We start from the raw sequence: 17,713 nt of genomic DNA, 5'->3' as shown, positions 1-17,713 counted from the left end.
CTTGGTAACTGAAATTGTTTTCTGACATATTATTCATACTTAACTGTGTAATATCCCTGAAATTATGCAAATCAAGGGAAATGTGTAGAATATTGAAGAAAAAAGAGTACATGTGACAAGTGAACTTCTATATTTTATTTTCAACCTAATTAATAGAGAAAACATAACTGAGTAGCTATAGTCAGGAATTACTGAATGAAAACCATTTAATCATGTTAGAAATAGAGGTCAATAAATTGAGATTGGGATATCACTGCCAGGAGTAAACACTGAGCACAGAGTCAGCAGTAAACTCCGAGCCCTGCTAGTATAACTCTAAAGACACACACACACACACACACACACACACACACAAACACACACAAAGAAAATGGAGATAAGATGAAGAGTAATAGTATGAAGCTAGCAAAATATTTAAGTCATTTTTTTAAATATTGAAAAAATGGCCACTCTCTCATTTGCTTTATTTTCTTGCCAAAAGCAATATAATGAGTGAAAGTACTTATAAAATTAAGAAATTTGGGGATGCTAGAGCAATATTAAGTGAGTAGGGCATTTGCTTTGCACAAGGCTGACCCAGATTCAAACCTCAAAGTGTCATCTGGTCCTTCAAACTTTGCCAATAGATATCTCTGAGGGCATAGCCAGGAATAAGTCCTAAGCATTAACAGGGTGTCCCCAAAACAAACAACAACAACAATAATAATAACAATAATAATAATAATAATTCATTTTACTTTGGAGTTGCAAGATTTAAGAAATTTTGACTTTGTTGTCAAAACACCATTTTATGAACAGTCTTTATTTTCTCTAAAACCCCTTAGTATTTGTTGTTGCTTATTCCAGCGTTAGACACATCATTTACGGTAATGTGTTTGTTGCCAAGGAGTTTATTTTTCTCTTTTCTCCCCATTTTTTGGTGTACCTGAAACCATTTTCTAAACTAAAACCCTTTTGAGTTTATTCTTCCAATAAACACATTTCTCAAGATAAAGAGTATACCGCACTGTGAATCTGTGCTAAAGTAAAATGTCTGAAGGAAGTTCTGTTGATTGGATATTGATCTAGGGTCAATTTATGCATATTGTAGCTATGGAATGTAGTTGCTTATAGAAAGGTAATTCACTTAAACTGTTTATTTTAGATTCTCAGACAAAGATTATATGGACAAATAGCTAAAAAAGGTCACAACCAAATAATAAATTTCAACAAATGTATATTCATTACTAAAATTGATTGCTAGATACAATGTGGCTAAAGCAGATTTGTAAGATAATTTTCCTGAAGAACAAAATGACCAGAGCCCATTTTCTTTTCTAATTTATTTCCACTAAAAAAGGGGGAAAAACAGTTCCTTTGATACCTATTTCCTAGCAGGATATTTATTTCTCTGTGCTAATAAACAGAATGGGGAATCAAATGTACGATTGTATGAGCAGAATTGCCCTAAGGAGAGCAATTAAAAATGAAATAATTTATCCTAAGAAGACCACTACCAGACATCCTAAAGACATACACCCCATGCTATTCCAAGCAAAGCATTTGCTTTTAAAAGGAAATATATATATATATATATATATATATTGAATTTACAAAAAAAAACACCTCTTAAGAAGGTAAACAATGAGGTGGACATTGACTGAGATGTTTGTAGGCTGCAGAGAAAAGAGATTGGACCTTGAGAGTCATTAATGTAAAACTGTCAGAAAGGCTTCTCCATTCTTAAGCAGCCTGATTCTCATATATGGTAAATTCTTTGTACGTTTGAGCCCAACTTATGCAAATGTTTATAATCTATATTTTTTCATTATATACATATTATATCTGGTATATACAATTAAATATATTTGTATATGTATATAACCATATACATATGTATAATTACACATATATATGTAGTTATTATGTAGTAGCTACAGAGACCCCTAGAGCATGAAGATGGTCCTAGCACATAGGGCAACCGATGCTTATGGGGTCACGCACAGCATGACTGAGACATAGCTACTCACGTGGGCCATAGACTCATAGTCATATGACAAAGTTTATTAGTTGAGGCAATGGTTAAATGGAAACTGAAGGAGAATGCCAACGGACACTAACGTGCTGGTGGCAGAGGAAGACAGGGCATTGTTATGACTGGGCAGAAGCTGCTGGAGCACTGTCCTCTATGCTCTAAGGTTGAGTACTGCTGACACCCAATGATGTCTGCTTACCATGGCTCAAGCCCTCAGCCTCTGGCAAATTAAGGAAAATTAGTCTATGTTATTCTTAGAATTGTAGAAATGTCAGGTTCCCCTGGCCAAAGCATGGTTCCCAAGAAGTCAGTACCCTGGGTCCTAACTTCTTGGGAACTGTCTTCCCTAAAGACCCAGTGACCTCTTGTGGTCAACTCCAAGATCTATCTATCTGTCTATCTATCTATCTATCTATCTATCTATCTATCTATCTATCTATCTATCTATCTATCTATCTATATCTATGTTTCTATCATCTATCATCGATCTACCTATTTGTCTATCTATAACATAAATATATGACTATATAGTTGTAATGAGAGATATGTAGATTCTTGCCATATATAGATATATTGTATATAATGTGTTATATATATGCATATACATATATGTACATATATACACATACATATCTATATACATGCAAATAGATACATAGGTAGATATGGTGATGCTCAGGTTTTTCTCCTAACTCTGCACACAGGGATCACTCCTAGGGCTCAGGAAACCCTCTGGTGCTCAGCAATTGAACCCGGGTCAGCTGTGTGCAAGGCAAGCACCCTCCCAGCTCTACTACGGCATAATCCTCTCTCTGTATTTTTTACTCCTTTGTTCTACTTTTCTATTTCATTGTTTTATGAAATCTTCACTTGTTCACTCTTACTATTTTCAAAATTCACCACAAGAAAGGTATTAATTTTAATATACTGTCTCTTAAAACATATTCTTACTTATTTTGGAGAAGCAGTAGGTTTTATTGCATGAAATCTTTGCATATAAAAATACAACTTTCTAAATTAGTAATGCAGACTCTTTGTTTTATTTGGGGGCCACACCTGGCAGACTTACTGCTGCCTGTGTGGCCAGGACTCACTCCTGGCAGGCTCAGGGAACCAAATGTGTTGCTGGGAATTTAAGGTGGTTTGCCTCTGGGAAAAGCAGGATTCTCACCCACTGTAGTATCACTCCAGCCCCATATTTTTTAAGTGTTTATCCCAATAGTTATTGCTACCTTTTATATATATATATGTATATATATAAATCACTGTCATAGTAGCCTTTCTTTTTAAATATAAACAAGTGTTTTGAATGATATTTACTATTATGGATGCTCCATATGTTCAAAATCTTGATCATAGCATAAAATGTAGTATTAAGGAAGGATAAATTCCCTTTAATTTAAGGTTCTATTTTAATCAAATATTCTTGAAAGATCAAATTAATTTGTATAATATTAAGTACCTCACTACAGAACTTTTGCCCCCAAATATAAGCAATTCTCGGGATGACTAAAAGCCATCCAGATTTTCAATTCCTCCTCTTTGGTTTATCTTGTGCTTTTGAAATTGCTGTTAGATTCTAGAATATGATTTCTCCTTTTCCACTTATTTTGGTTGACAATATAGGGACAGGTATTAGAACACTGTATGACTGAAACCTAATCACGAACAGCTCTGTAAGGGTCTGACTCACAGTGATTTAATAAAAAAATTAAAAAGAAATACATAGCTATTGAGATTTCATCTCATACCAATAGAATATAATTTACTAATAAGATTGAAAACAATCTGTCTTGAAAGAGATGTGCTTACAAATAAACTGTCACTAATTGTTGGTGAGAATATGGTCAAGTTTAGCCTCTATGGAAAACTGTATGGAGATACTTCACAAAATTAATGATAGATTTTCCATATGATCCATCAATTTCACTGCAAAATCACACATTTGAAAAGATGTATGCATGCCTATGTTCATTGCAACTTTCAATACAGGAGCTAGGATATGAAAACAGACCAAATATCAAAGATAGGTAACTGGAAATGTTATGGTACATGTAAATAATGGAATATTACTCAAGCATAACAAAGACAAAATCATGCCATCTGCTTTAACATGGATGGAACAAAAGAATGTCATATAAAGCAAAATAAGTCAGAGGAAGAACAAATACCAGATGGCCTCATTCATTTCTGGTATAGAGAGAGACCAAAAGAAATAAAGGATATTAAACAATGGGAAGTTTGTATAGCTGGTAGGGTGTTTGCCTTGCACGCAGCCAACACAAGTTCTATCACTTGCATCCCACACAGTCCCTTAGTCCCAGGAGTAACTCCTGAGCAGACAACAAGGATTAAGTCCTGAGCACTGCCAGATGAAGCTCCCAAACAAAACAAAACAAAACAAAACAAACATTATGGACAATGAAAGACCATTGATTGACTTTGATTTATATTTCCAAGCAGTTGTGGGGAAGGGAGAGGGATTAAAGAATTGGAAGATTGATGAAGTAAAGATAGTGGTGGAAGGTCTTAGCCACATGGTGGTGGGGCAAGAGAACTTTGTAGATCAGTAATATACATGTCTTATTATCGTAACTAAACTGCTCTACTTGGCAGTGATCAAGGCAAACATCCTATCTACTCTACTATGACACTGGCCCCATTGTTTAGTAAATTCTATTCAAAGTGGATCACGATTCAAAATGTGGTTGTAACTTATCTATTCATTTCATATGACATATTCATAACACAGGAAGATACTTACGATAAGTTAGTAGCTGTTAAAATTACGAGAATGGTATGTACTAGCCTGAAGAAAGTATGTGAACTGTCCCATTTCATGGATAACAAAGGAGAAGTTAATTTATTCAAATAATGCATCTACTACATATTGAATGTGCTATTCAATTTTTTTAAAGGAGAAAATCTCTATGTCTCATGATTATGGAATACTTAATTCATATGCCTTTAATGTTACTTTAATTTACTAATGTAATATTGGTATAATGTGATGTTATAGAATATTATCTTATTATACAAGCAACAACAAAACTACTGTGTTTGGGATGTCTCAAAAATGTGATTTAGTAATGATCCTTAAAAAATATACATATGTCTTCTGGAATTTTATAGCAGTCTTGGCTAAAATATTTTACTTGTTATAAGGCTATGAATAATATCTACTCACTTTAAGAGAGCTTCAAACTCCAGGACAGCCTAAAATAAGACTCATTTTTCACTGTGGTCCATAAGCATGAAGGTACATTTCATCAGGTTCCACTTCTGGGAGACAAAATGGGAAGAACAATTCTAAGTTATTAAATCCAGAGTCCACTGGAGTTTCTCCTCTTGGAGGTCTCTCGAGAACTGCCACATTTGTGAAAACAAATTTCTATATTTATTTACTCAATTATTAATTTTGTGGCACATTACAGAAGGAGATATCATTATCCATCCCCCATTTAACACTCTATTTGCCTTTGGCCCAAGAGAAATTTTTCACAAAAGCTAGTTACCAATCTGAGTAATACTTAGGGAATATTTTATTTGTTTCACTTGTATGTGTGGTGGAGAGGGTTCAAGGGTAACAGCCCCTGAGTATTTTAATAATATCCCAAAAGAATATGTGGGGGTTTCCCTCCATCTGTGCTTAGGAGGGACGCACTGGTGCTCCCTGGTGCTCAGAGGACCACAAGCAGTCAGAATTTCCCCAGGGCTGGTGCATGCAAGACAAGAGCCTTACACAACAGTACTCTGTCCAGCCCCATTTTTATGGAATGTTTTTGCATGATCATGATTTATCTTATAATCCACTCTACATAATTCATTTTATAATCCATTCCAGTGACTTTTCTCCTCCCCATTTCTTTTTAAAAGAATGACACTTTTATTGGAATTCAAAAAATTTGGTCTATAATTCCTGCTATTAATATTAGAATAATGCCTAGTCAGAATCTGAATCCATCCGATATTTCAACCTACAGTTTGTCCTCCATCTCTTCCACACCCACCAATCTCAACAAAACAGACTTATTTACAACCAGATTGTGTCCTGCTTGTTGGCTTAACTTGCTTTCAGCCTCACTCCGATATTGACTAGCTTCACTGATACATTTTTTATTGGATATAAATTTCAAACTATTTGATTGAATCTTGCTTTCGTTTGCTTTTTGTGTTGTTTCCTGTAGCACATAGAGTAAAATAATAATAATAAAGATTCCATCAGAATATTTGCTACCTAATGATTTTGTTGAAAAACAAATATAAAATTCTTGTTTGGTTGAAATAACAGCAAGCATAAGATTATCATGTACATAAGAAAATGTAGCATATTTAATAATTTACAGTATTTTAAGTTAATAAGCTCAAGCATGAAACAAAGAAAAATTGCTAAAATTATATAGGTAATATCATTTATTATGCTATTTATATAATTAGCATAATATTTAATAATTAGCTATAAATGCTAATTACTATTAGCATTTATTCAAATAGTGTATCTAACTATTATGTATATAATTCTATATAGCACAGGAGGTAAGGCTTTTGCCTTGCCCATGGCCGATCGGCTTTGATTCCTCTGTCCCTCTCAGAGAGCCCAACAAGCTACTGAGAGTATCCCGCCCACATGGCAGAGCCTGGCAAGCTACCTGTGGCGTATTCAATATGCCAAAAACAGTAACAACAAGTCTCACAATAGAGACGTTACTGGTGCCTGCTGGAGCAAATCGGTGAACAACAGGACAACAGTATTACAGTGCTATAATTCTATAACTATAAATCCTAATTTTCTCTATTGTATTTCAGTTTTGGGAGTAGAAACCAATATTAATAATTGACAATAACCAAATAATTTTCAAGTTCTTGCTCAATGTAAATTTTCTGTATGAATAATTAGACTTATTCTAGTATTGTTGATAATTTTTTTCTAAAAATATGTTTTTTTCTACCCTAGCCAACAGTAAATAATTAAAATAAAATCTATCATAAGTTATCTTTTTGACAGTTAATAATTTTCCTGTGCTCAAGTAATAAATTTATTAATTGCTTCTTATAATTTCTTATTTAAGGGAGGGGACTCAATTTTCGTAAATGACTGGATATTAGAGGCTCACTTTCCACTATAATAATAACTATCCAAAATGTAATCTTTATAGAACTTTTCTATAAGGATTTAAACTGACCAAATTGTCAGTTTCTTACACCTAAAATAAGGCTTTAAGTTACATAAGCAATATAGTCACTTTTAGTTTAGAAATCTCTTCAGATGAGGGCTTAAACAAAAAGTTAAAAAATAAAAAAATGTACAGTTTGAATATTAAATTTTCATTAATAATTTGTGATTAAGGAATCTTTACATTCATTGGGTTGTTTGATTTTTAGCTACTCAGAATAGATAATGCACTATGATTAACCACATAATTTTTTTAAGTTGAGTAATATGAAGATGATTTTTAAATGTGCAGCACAGTACCAGTTGTTCTATTTTCATTAATTGTCATGTATCTTGCCATGTCCTTTATCTGCTTGTGAATTTACAAGGAGCACAGCAGGTTTTGAATTTTTAATAGGCTTTCCTCAAGGAAAGAAAAGGTCAGTATTAGCATAAAATTCTTCTTAAAGATTTGTGGCACAAATGTTTCACACCGGAGAACAGGTGTTACCAAAGAACTAAAGCCACAAAATCTGACTTTTTTTTAATGTTTAAAGAAAACTTAATGTTTCATGCAATAAAATAGCACAAGGTCAAATCAATATAAAAGTTATTTCAAATTAGATGTTGTAAGTTATTTGACACGTCATCCATAATTTCACTTCTCAGTAACAAAAACAATTGGTTTTATTATATTAAAAGTTTACTAAATCCAAATATTGGAACTACTCTTCAAGAATCAAGGGAGAATGATATAAGAGCTGAAACTGGAAGTACAAACCATCATGTGACAATTTCTTAGTAAATAAGTAAATATAAAATAAATTTCTATCACACATACACAGGAGATTAACAGGGTAATTGTAGAAAAAGTATGAAAATGAAGAACCAATGAAAGCAAGTGAAGCTTGAAAAATGAGTGAGAGGTTAGTCAAAAGAGTGTGAATCAATAATTTGAACCACATATTTCTATAGCCCTTTGAAAATCAACATCTATATACTGTTAAGATTTAGCTCCATTACCCTGAGACTTCATCTTAAGAAATTTACCAAGTGTCAGTAGATCTGGAAATCTATCTCATAAATTTACATTTTCTTAACTTTGTTGTTACTCAAGTTTATTTGAGTTAACGTTCAATAAACAGAGATTAACATCAAGCTCTCAAATAGAGTTCTAATATTCATATGATGTTTTTTCCCTTCATTTTTAATGCAAGTTCTGATAGTTCAAGGGGGAATTATTGTAACTCTGGTGCTGGCTTCTTTTTACTTTTTAATTTAATTATTATAGTTTAGGTGGGCTGGAGCTATAGCACAGTGGTTGGGCGTTTGCCTTTCACGAGGCCGACCCAAGTTCGATTCCTCCGCCCCTCTCGGAGAGCCTGGCAAGCTATTGAGAGTATCAAGTCTGCACGGCAGAGCCAGGCAAGCTACCCATGCGTATTGGATATGCCAAAAACAGTAAAAATAAGTCTCAAAATGAGAGACATTACTGGTGCCCACTCGAGCAAATCGATGAGCAACGGGATGACAGTGACAGTGACTGTTTAGGTAGCCTGTTAAGGTTTACAGGTTTTTTAATTTTAATTTTTCATCTTTTTTTAATTCTGTAATTTTAATTATTTTAAATTGAATAACCATTCAGAACACAATTACAAAGTTGTTTGTGATTGAGTTAGAGTCTTACAATATTCCAACACCCATCCCTTCACCAGTTCCATTTGCTACCACCACTATCCCCAGTTACCCTCCTGCCTGCCCCCTCTCTCCCTTCTCCCTGACTTCCGCCATCTGCCTTTGTGACACTTTTCTTCCCCACTCCCTCTCTCTCCATCCCTCCATCTCCCTGTCTTTCTCCCTCCCTCCCTCCATCCCTCTCCCTCTCAGTCTCTCTCTCTCTTTCCCTCCCTCCTTCTCCCTTCTCCCCCTTCACCTGCCTCCCTCTCTCTTTCCATCCCTATCTCCCTCTCTCCTTTTCTCTCCCCTCTCTGTCCACCCCCATTTCCTTTTGAGTAAACCCTGAGCACTTGCTAGGTGTGGTCCAAAACCAAGATAACTCTAGTCCACCTCTACATGCCCCCCATTATCCTTTCTCCTTCCCTGCATGGCAAACTCAGTTTTTTTTTTTACTGTTTTTTTTACAAGGATTTTTTTTACTGTTCAATGTGATCTGTACTCTTGTCTTGTTTATATATCACAGATACGTGAAATCATCCCATGTGTGTCCTTTATGGAACTATGTCATATGAAGGTTAAAAATTAGAAATCTGAAGGACTAATTTTCTTTGAATTATATTTCTGTTGAAATCCTTTTTATTTTCTGACACTCAGATTTGCAATGGTAACTTTCATACCTTGTATCTTTAACTTTCTGTTATTATATTGAATTTTTTAATTCTATATAAACTTTCACAATGTGTGGTTCAATCAACAATATTAAATTCTGCTATTTATAGGAGAGTGACGATAGAACGTTGTGGTAATTTATATTTCAAAATTCATTTTGTGGTAATTCATATTTCAAAACTAGTTTTATAAAAAATATTTTCAAACTAGTATTTTTATATTTTTGACTATATGAATAGAACAGGTTTTCATAATTTCCATTTTGTCTATGTCCTTCACTTCAGTCTAAGTACATATACCCATGTTCTTTATGAATCATAAGATTATCAAATGCACAACAATAATCTTTTTATTTGAAAGTTTATTTATTTTTCCTCTCTTTTTTTTTAATTGAAACACTGCGTCTTACAGTTATCATACTTGAGTTTCAGGCAGAGGATATTGCAGCACTGGTCCCCATCACCAATGTCAACTTCCCTTCACCAATGTTTCCTGGTATTATATGATTAAGGAAATTCTCACCAGTTTCTATGAACTGGTTTAGGACTGTTGTGTGAATTTCAAAACGATGATCTGACCTTCCATAGCACTAGAACAAAATTGCAGATTTGCTTTAATAAATACTTGATTTTTATGACAGTAAACAATTAGTTCTCTATTAAAATTACTGAATTAGCAGATAGGTAACATCATAAACCACAAAGATGTCAGATTAAAGGGTCACTCATCAATATTTTTTCATGAATTATTTTATCTCCAGATGAAACAAAGCATATTAAATTCTTTCCCTTTTTGCAAAATTGCCACCGTGTTTTCTCATTCATATGTGTGAAAGTTTCCCAGCAGCAATATATATTTCCAGTCTCTGTAAAAAATTTGCTTGTGACTTTTTTGAGTATGCTTCTCTGGACAAAATAGCAATATATTATTTCTGAGAGCATTTTTTGCTAAAAGAAACAACAGTCTCAACCATACTTAGTTGTTAATGATTAAGTAATATGCAATTAAAAATTATCTTCACCTAACACCCATTTTCTTTAAATGGAGTATACATTTGCATTTTTGTAAAAAATTGTTAGAGAATTTACAATAAGTTATCTGTCCAGAAATCATAAAAATGAGTTTAACATACAATTGATGACTCAATGTTAATTATTACAAATAATTAACCAGAAATTAGATCCTTTTATAGACTTAAAATTGATATATATAGTGTGTATATATGACTGATATATAAGCAAAACCTATATGTATATGTATATATATAAAGATATTTAATTGGATTAGTTTTTTATGTTCATATAAAAGATTTTTACACTCAAGATTTTAGTAGATCCTTCCATAAAAGAAGAAAATAACATACTATTTTAAACAAAAGTATTATGTACTATGTTTAGACATAATTTGATTAACATATGTGTTGATGTAAATTTTCTAAAGAGCAAATTCCAAGCCTAACTAGATTAATAGGTGTTATTATTTCAATTTGAGGGGTTCTGTCTCCATGTTTTATTTCTCTAGAGTACAGATTGGTTGTTCTATTCTTATTTATTACTAAACTTGGTGAGTATTAAAAAGAAAGCACATTCATGAAGATATCAAGACTTTAAATGATAGTGGTTTAGAAAATCTAATTCTTATCAAATATTAAATAGAAAAGAGCGTGATCTCTTACTGAAAATGGCCAAACAAGTGATTCTAGCATCAGAAAAGCTTTATTGGTTAACTTCATTGGTTTCTTCATCATTGAAATAAAGATATATGCTCCTCGCACATACTAAACATTTTGTTCCTCTTATGCTTAAAATCTCTTCTTTTAGGGTAAAAATTTCATGGGAGGTAGGGAGAATTCACCCCTGAAATTGACACATTTATATTCATACTTTTCTCATAGATTTCTGACCTATTGTTCTCTTCCAGATGTTTCTTAGTTTGCTTATTGGTGCCAGGAGGTTTTCTTCTCCAAGTTAGTCAACCAAAATGTCAGATTGACCTACTGTTATATATTTTTCCACATATATACAATAGCATATAATACGATGTACTATTTTGTATATATATAAGATAATTACATATCACATACATATACACATATAAGAGTTTTCGGGTTAAAATTTGCGGTGGAATGGAACTGTGTTGACCAGATATATGCATACAAATGCACGAAAAACTATTTTGCTCTTTTTGGCTTCTTTTATTTCTGTTTTGGGTCAGGGCCAGCTGTGCTTAGCGATTACTCCTGACTCTACTCAGGGAGCATTCCTGGTGAACTCAGGGGACAATAAACCATGGGACTGATCCTATACCAGTCTTGTAAGACAATCTCCCTAACCACTGTACTATCGGTCTGCCCCCAGATGCAAAAATTTTTGACTTGATGATTTGATTGTGGAAGAGTAATATTGTGCACGTGCGCAAAGGACCCAGAAATAGACTTTCTTTATTTTGTCTTCTTGGATCTGCTCAGACCTTGAGGTTGCTAAATTTGACTAAAATATAGATTGAGTTGTTGGGGTGATGTCTCAAAATACTGGCACATATACATTCAAACATGAGGTGTCAAGTTCAGGGCTTGGCAATATATGCCCCAGACGAGCAATGCCAAGAATGTCTTAGTGGTCCTGAACAGCACAGTATGGCTAAGCCAATCATCTTGGTGCCAAGTATTGCTAGGATTGTTCCTCAGGGTGCTAAGCACAAAAAACAATAGATAGATAGATAGATAGATAGATAGATAGATAGATAGATAGATAGATAGATAGATAGATAGATAGATGATAGATAATTAGATGAATACATACATACATAGATTTGAACAGGTACTTGGTTTAAATGCATCTTATAATTTACTGACTTCATTCATGACATTATAATATAGAGAGGTGTATATTACATAAAATATATGCAAATTCTTGTTCCTCGACCCAAAAGTACTTGTGAGTTTCTTGATGTCTTTTGTTCGCAGCTGCTATGGGCCTGTTGATGTCTTTTTGTTCAAACTAGGAGCACTAAGAATGATTCATACTGCTTCTTGTGTAGTTTAAATCATGTCATATAGATCTGTTTGGGGCCACATCTGGTAATGCTCAGGATGTGATCCTAGATCTGTGCTCAGGGATCACTTCTGACAAAGTTTTAGGGGTTATATGGGATGCTGGGGATGGAATCCAGGTGGACCTCGTGTAAGGCAAGTACCCTACCCACTGTTCCAAACCTGTCTCATTTATTTTGCCTGATTTAGATAGTAGATAAAATTTTACCAATTCCCCAATAGAAATATGACAACCAATGAAAACTTTATAGAATATGAATTTCCCATACAATGTGAGAAAAAGGAACTTTACACTCCTAGAATGAGGTGATAAAAACAATGTACAGGTTTAACAAGGTCGATGACATGTTTGTCTCTGTCAGGAGTCATTTGTCTATGATATTGGCTTTTTATAAAACTTAGCAAAGACGGAAGAAACTGCATCTATTTTTTAAAAAAAATTATTAACAAAATAATACTGATTTGTAAAAGTCTACTGTGATTGTTTCAAGTACAATGAATGAGTGGAATGATACTTATTCAATGCTTATTTCAAAAACAGAGAAAATGACCCCATTTTTCAATGTCAGAATTTCACAGAACTTCTTAGAGTATTTTCAGCATTATTTACCTTTAGAAGTTATCATGGATATGCTCTTATTTTTATTTCCCAAGCTTCATTCAGACCAAGATAAAGGAGATGGATCACTCAAATATATTTTATCTGGAGATGGAGCAGGTACACTTTTTATTATTGATGAAAAAACAGGTGACATTCATGCCACAAGAAGAATTGACAGGGAAGAAAAGGCCTTTTATACGCTACGTGCACAAGCTATTAACAGAAGAACTTTGAGACCAGTAGAACCAGAGTCTGAGTTTGTGATCAAAATCCATGATATCAATGACAATGAACCCACATTCCCCGAGGAAATTTATACAGCTAGTGTTCCTGAAATGTCTGTTGTAGGTGAGTAATTTAAAGAATTCATTCTGGTATTCTAATACTATAAAAATTACCACAAAAAGTTCTCTGATATTAAGATATATGAATTTTAAATATATGTTTAGATTTTATCATTTAGGAAATGATTCAGAAAAATAAATAAATGCATACTCACTTCCTATAGATTCATGAATTTTTATAAAAGTCATTTTACTAATCAAGAAGTCAGTGAATCTCAATAAAATGTTATAAACATATAAATTTTGTTGCATTTTCTGTCTAATTAGCATATAAAATCCTGATCCCAAATATAAGGACATTTAGAATAACATCCAGGATATTTTATGCCATTCCATAATTTGTCCTAACTTTTCTGATTTTAATTTAATCATTGTATCACTGTATCACTGTTGTTCCGTTGCTCATCAATTTGCTCAAGTAGGTGCCAGTAACGTCTCAGTTAGTCCCCGTCGCATTCAGGGTCAGGGAAATGAGGCCCAATATTGTTACTGTTTTTTTGCCTATCGAATACGGCACGGGTAGCTTGCCAGTTTAATTTAATTACACTAATAACCATTAGTGTTATTTATTTTCTTAGCTAAGTCATGCATATCAAGTATTTAAAATATATTTTCAGCATAAAAAAATCCACTGGTATAGATTTTGAATTTAAGTTGAGTAGTTGAATACCCAAACTCACTCACATTCTATATAAAACTACCAATTCAGGTCGTGGTTAATATAAGAAAAAGCAAAGAACTGAAAGTGTACCATTCAGAAAATCTCTTTTTTCAAAGCAAATAAATGAAGTTATACTTAAAGTCAAAGAAAAATAAGATTGCCTTAAGCTTTTTATTAAACAAAATGTTACAGAGTGATAGCATTTGTAGTTGTATGTTCAGATTTAGTAGAAAGATTTCATTTGTCAGAAACAGAGAAGTTGAATAAACCAGTGGGACAATGATGATACTTTTTATTATTATCACAGTGATGATATCTTTTTTTCCATTCTGCATTTCTCAGAAGCATTGTTCCCAGATTATTATTTAATATTTGCTTCACGAAATCCCAAGGACTTTTGGCAATCACCTTATTACAAAGCCCTTTTAAATGTCTTGAACTTTATTAAGGAGCTTCTAATAGTTCATGGAATTTGGGATCATCTCAGATTGTTTCTAAATTTAAAATTTAATCTATTCATAAAATTGTATTGTAGAGCAGATGGTAATTGTTTTTATAGTTAATTAGTGGAGAGGGGAAAAGAAGTACTTACTTACTCCTTAGTGATTAGATATGCCCTTTACAAGAAACCAATGCATTGTGGGAAAATGAACTTAAGCATCAGATGTGAACATTTATAGTTACTACATTTGTCAGAATGTGATACACTGTTACATTTCCCAAACTGCAGCTGTTGGCTAAGCAAATGTGTAGCTGCATTGGAGATTTCATGTAATAAATTTCTATATACTTGTCATCTAAATTAAGTGTAAATGTTTCTTTAAGAGGTCATTGATAAAACCAAAAAATCATTAAGTCTTCCATGAAAACCAGTACTTTTGCTCCTCCTTCTGGTACTGTGCAGAACTAAGCTGAATTTGGATACTTCAGGTACTTCTGTGGTGCAAGTCACAGCTACAGATGCCGACGACCCCTCGTACGGGAACAGCGCCAGAATCATTTACAGCATTCTTCAAGGGCAGCCGTATTTCTCTGTGGAGCCTGAAACAGGTCAGGAGTCATGTCTATTTATTAATTTGCAGTCTATGTTCTCTTTATAAGTCCAAACTAAAAAGAGAAAACGTGAACGAAACCCTACCATTAATACTCATGGAACTGTGATGATCCCGCCACGTCATTTTTAAGAAATCAATTAAATGATGAAATGGTTTTATAAAAATATATGTTTTTCAGAAGGGTGTCTGACAACAAATTAACCCTGCAAAGCATTTGCACAGACTCACTTTTTACACTTTCCAAACAATAAGGATTAACAGAATAATTCATCAAAACCGTTTGTCGTTCAGAAGTGAAACTGTTGTTAAGATATCCAAAGCGTGGGTGTAATCAGCTGAGATCATAATGAAGATAACATAAGGCGGCCTTTGCTCCTGTCTCTTTTTCATTGTCTTTAAGGAATCATCAGGACTGCTTTACCAAACATGAACAGAGAAAACAGGGAGCAGTACCAAGTGGTGATCCAGGCCAAGGACATGGGCGGCCAGATGGGAGGCTTATCTGGGACCACCACGGTGAACATCACGCTGACAGATGTCAATGACAATCCTCCTCGTTTCCCCCAGAGTAAGCTACCTTTAATGTCTTTCTACAGGGAAAGCAATCGAGCTCAAAGAAATAGCAGCTGTCAAGTATTTCATCCAAAACAACTGAAAATTGTACGGAATTATGTCCAGTGAGATAGCAGGGGGGTTAAGGTGTTTGCATGCAATGCATCGGGCCCCCGTTGGGCCCAAAGCTCAACATACGGTTCCCTGAGCACCTCCAGAAATGATCGTTGAGTGCAAAACCAGGAGTAAGCTGGAAGCACAAGAGATTACAGGGAGCCCCTCCACCCCGCACTCCCCCATAAAAGAAGGAATTGTAGAAAGTCTAGAATAAGGGTATGTATTGATAACTTCACTATTATAAAATAGAAAATACTTATGCTCCCTGAATTTAGCGACAGGCGGAACTACAATCCCAAAGCCTCTCCGTAAAGACTACTCTAAAAATCTAATTCTAATCTTAGAATCCTTTCAGTTAGCAAAAGAATGTACATTTTTATTTTCACTTAGAATTTAACAAAGAAAATCCTAACTGCAGGGTAATTTTTTTTCTCATAAAATTGAATTTGACATATTACAAGAATAGTCATAAAGGGTTACATAGGTGAATCTCACAAACTAATTGCATTGAATCCATTGTACCATATTGCATTTAATATTTCCGTGTTTGAAATGGCAAATATACAAACCCTATGTTTTTCATGTATTGTCATATGGTTAATATTTTGTTATACAATTAGCCTTCCTTTTTTGAAAGATGCCAAGAGTAGGCCTAAGAAATATTAGATGGATTGACAAGATTTACTGTGGGTAAGGTACTTGCATTGCCTGTGGTTGACCCAGGTTCAATTTTGGGCACCCAATATGTTTTCCCAACACCCCAAAATGGTCCCCTGAGCACCACCAGGATCGATCTCTAAATACAGAGCCAGGAGTAAGCTCTGAAAACAGCTTGGTGTGGCCTCCAGAACAGATATGCAGAATATTTTAATAACTAATTACTGTAATTTATAATAAAATATAACTAAATAGACAAATTAGATTGGATTCTGTAATACATGGTTCTTTGGAAGGAGGTAGAGATTGTTAGATATGCAACTAGCAGATTTTTATTGCATCTTACTGTAGACTCAACCAATGTTAATGCTTCTCCATGATGGAATTTTGTGTTATTTTGATTAACTGCAGGCCCTCGTACAAGGTGTGTCCTTAATTTATACAATTTCTGCATATTAACCTGTTAATTAATATCCTCTTGCTACTTATGTTTTCATTTAAATACTTTTACGATGGTGTATTAAAGTATAAAACACCAAATTTCTGTTGCAATATTTGAATAAAATATTCAGAATAATTTTGGTTTAAATATTCACTACACTGGGTTGATTCCCTGAAAGCATTTTACTGGCTTCATTAGGATTTTATAGAGAATATAATTTGAGTTGAATTTTTCATGTTTGGAAATACTACAGCATTTGATATAATTTTTGACTAGAACAATATGCTTATACATTTGTGGTGATATTCTTTTTTAATTTTTATTTTATTGAATCACCGTGACAAAAGTCACAAAGCTTTCATGTTTAAGTCTCAGTCATATAATGATCAAACCCCCATCCCTTCACCAGTGCACATGTTCCACCACCAAGAACCCCAATATATCCCCCCGCACCTGAGTGGCTAGTGATCTTCACTTTATTCTCTCTATGCTTTGAATACATTCAATATTTCAACAGAGAACTCACTATTATTATTTGTAATTTTCCCCCAACAATCAAACCTGCTGAAAAGGCATCGTTTGATAATTTGTTTTCCATTGGTGAGAATGAAGATTATATGAGCTCTTTTGTTTTTGGATTTCTGATATTTTAGCTTAGTTCACAGTCTAGATGTATTTCTATAAGAAGCTGCTAGGTGCCAAAATGGGTTAGTAGACTTC

At 33.8% G+C, this 17,713-nt stretch overlaps 1 protein-coding gene across 1 annotated transcript in view; it reads left to right on the top strand.

Annotated features, from left to right (window-relative positions):
- CDH10 (cadherin 10) overlaps window positions 1-17,713 on the top strand; it is a 166,343-nt gene that overhangs the window by 92,395 nt on the left and 56,235 nt on the right. Inside the window, exons 3-5 of the mRNA XM_055144962.1 lie at window positions 13,219-13,513; window positions 15,101-15,220; window positions 15,626-15,793. Coding sequence (XP_055000937.1) covers window positions 13,219-13,513; window positions 15,101-15,220; window positions 15,626-15,793 — 583 coding nt within the window. The remainder of the gene's footprint in view (window positions 1-13,218; window positions 13,514-15,100; window positions 15,221-15,625; window positions 15,794-17,713) is intronic.

The sequence above is a fragment of the Sorex araneus genome, chromosome 1, assembly GCF_027595985.1.
Source record: "Sorex araneus isolate mSorAra2 chromosome 1, mSorAra2.pri, whole genome shotgun sequence".
NCBI classification, from domain to species: domain Eukaryota; kingdom Metazoa; phylum Chordata; class Mammalia; order Eulipotyphla; family Soricidae; genus Sorex; species Sorex araneus.
The sequence above is the reverse complement of the archived record's forward strand: the minus strand, read 5'-3'. Positions and strand labels throughout refer to the sequence as shown.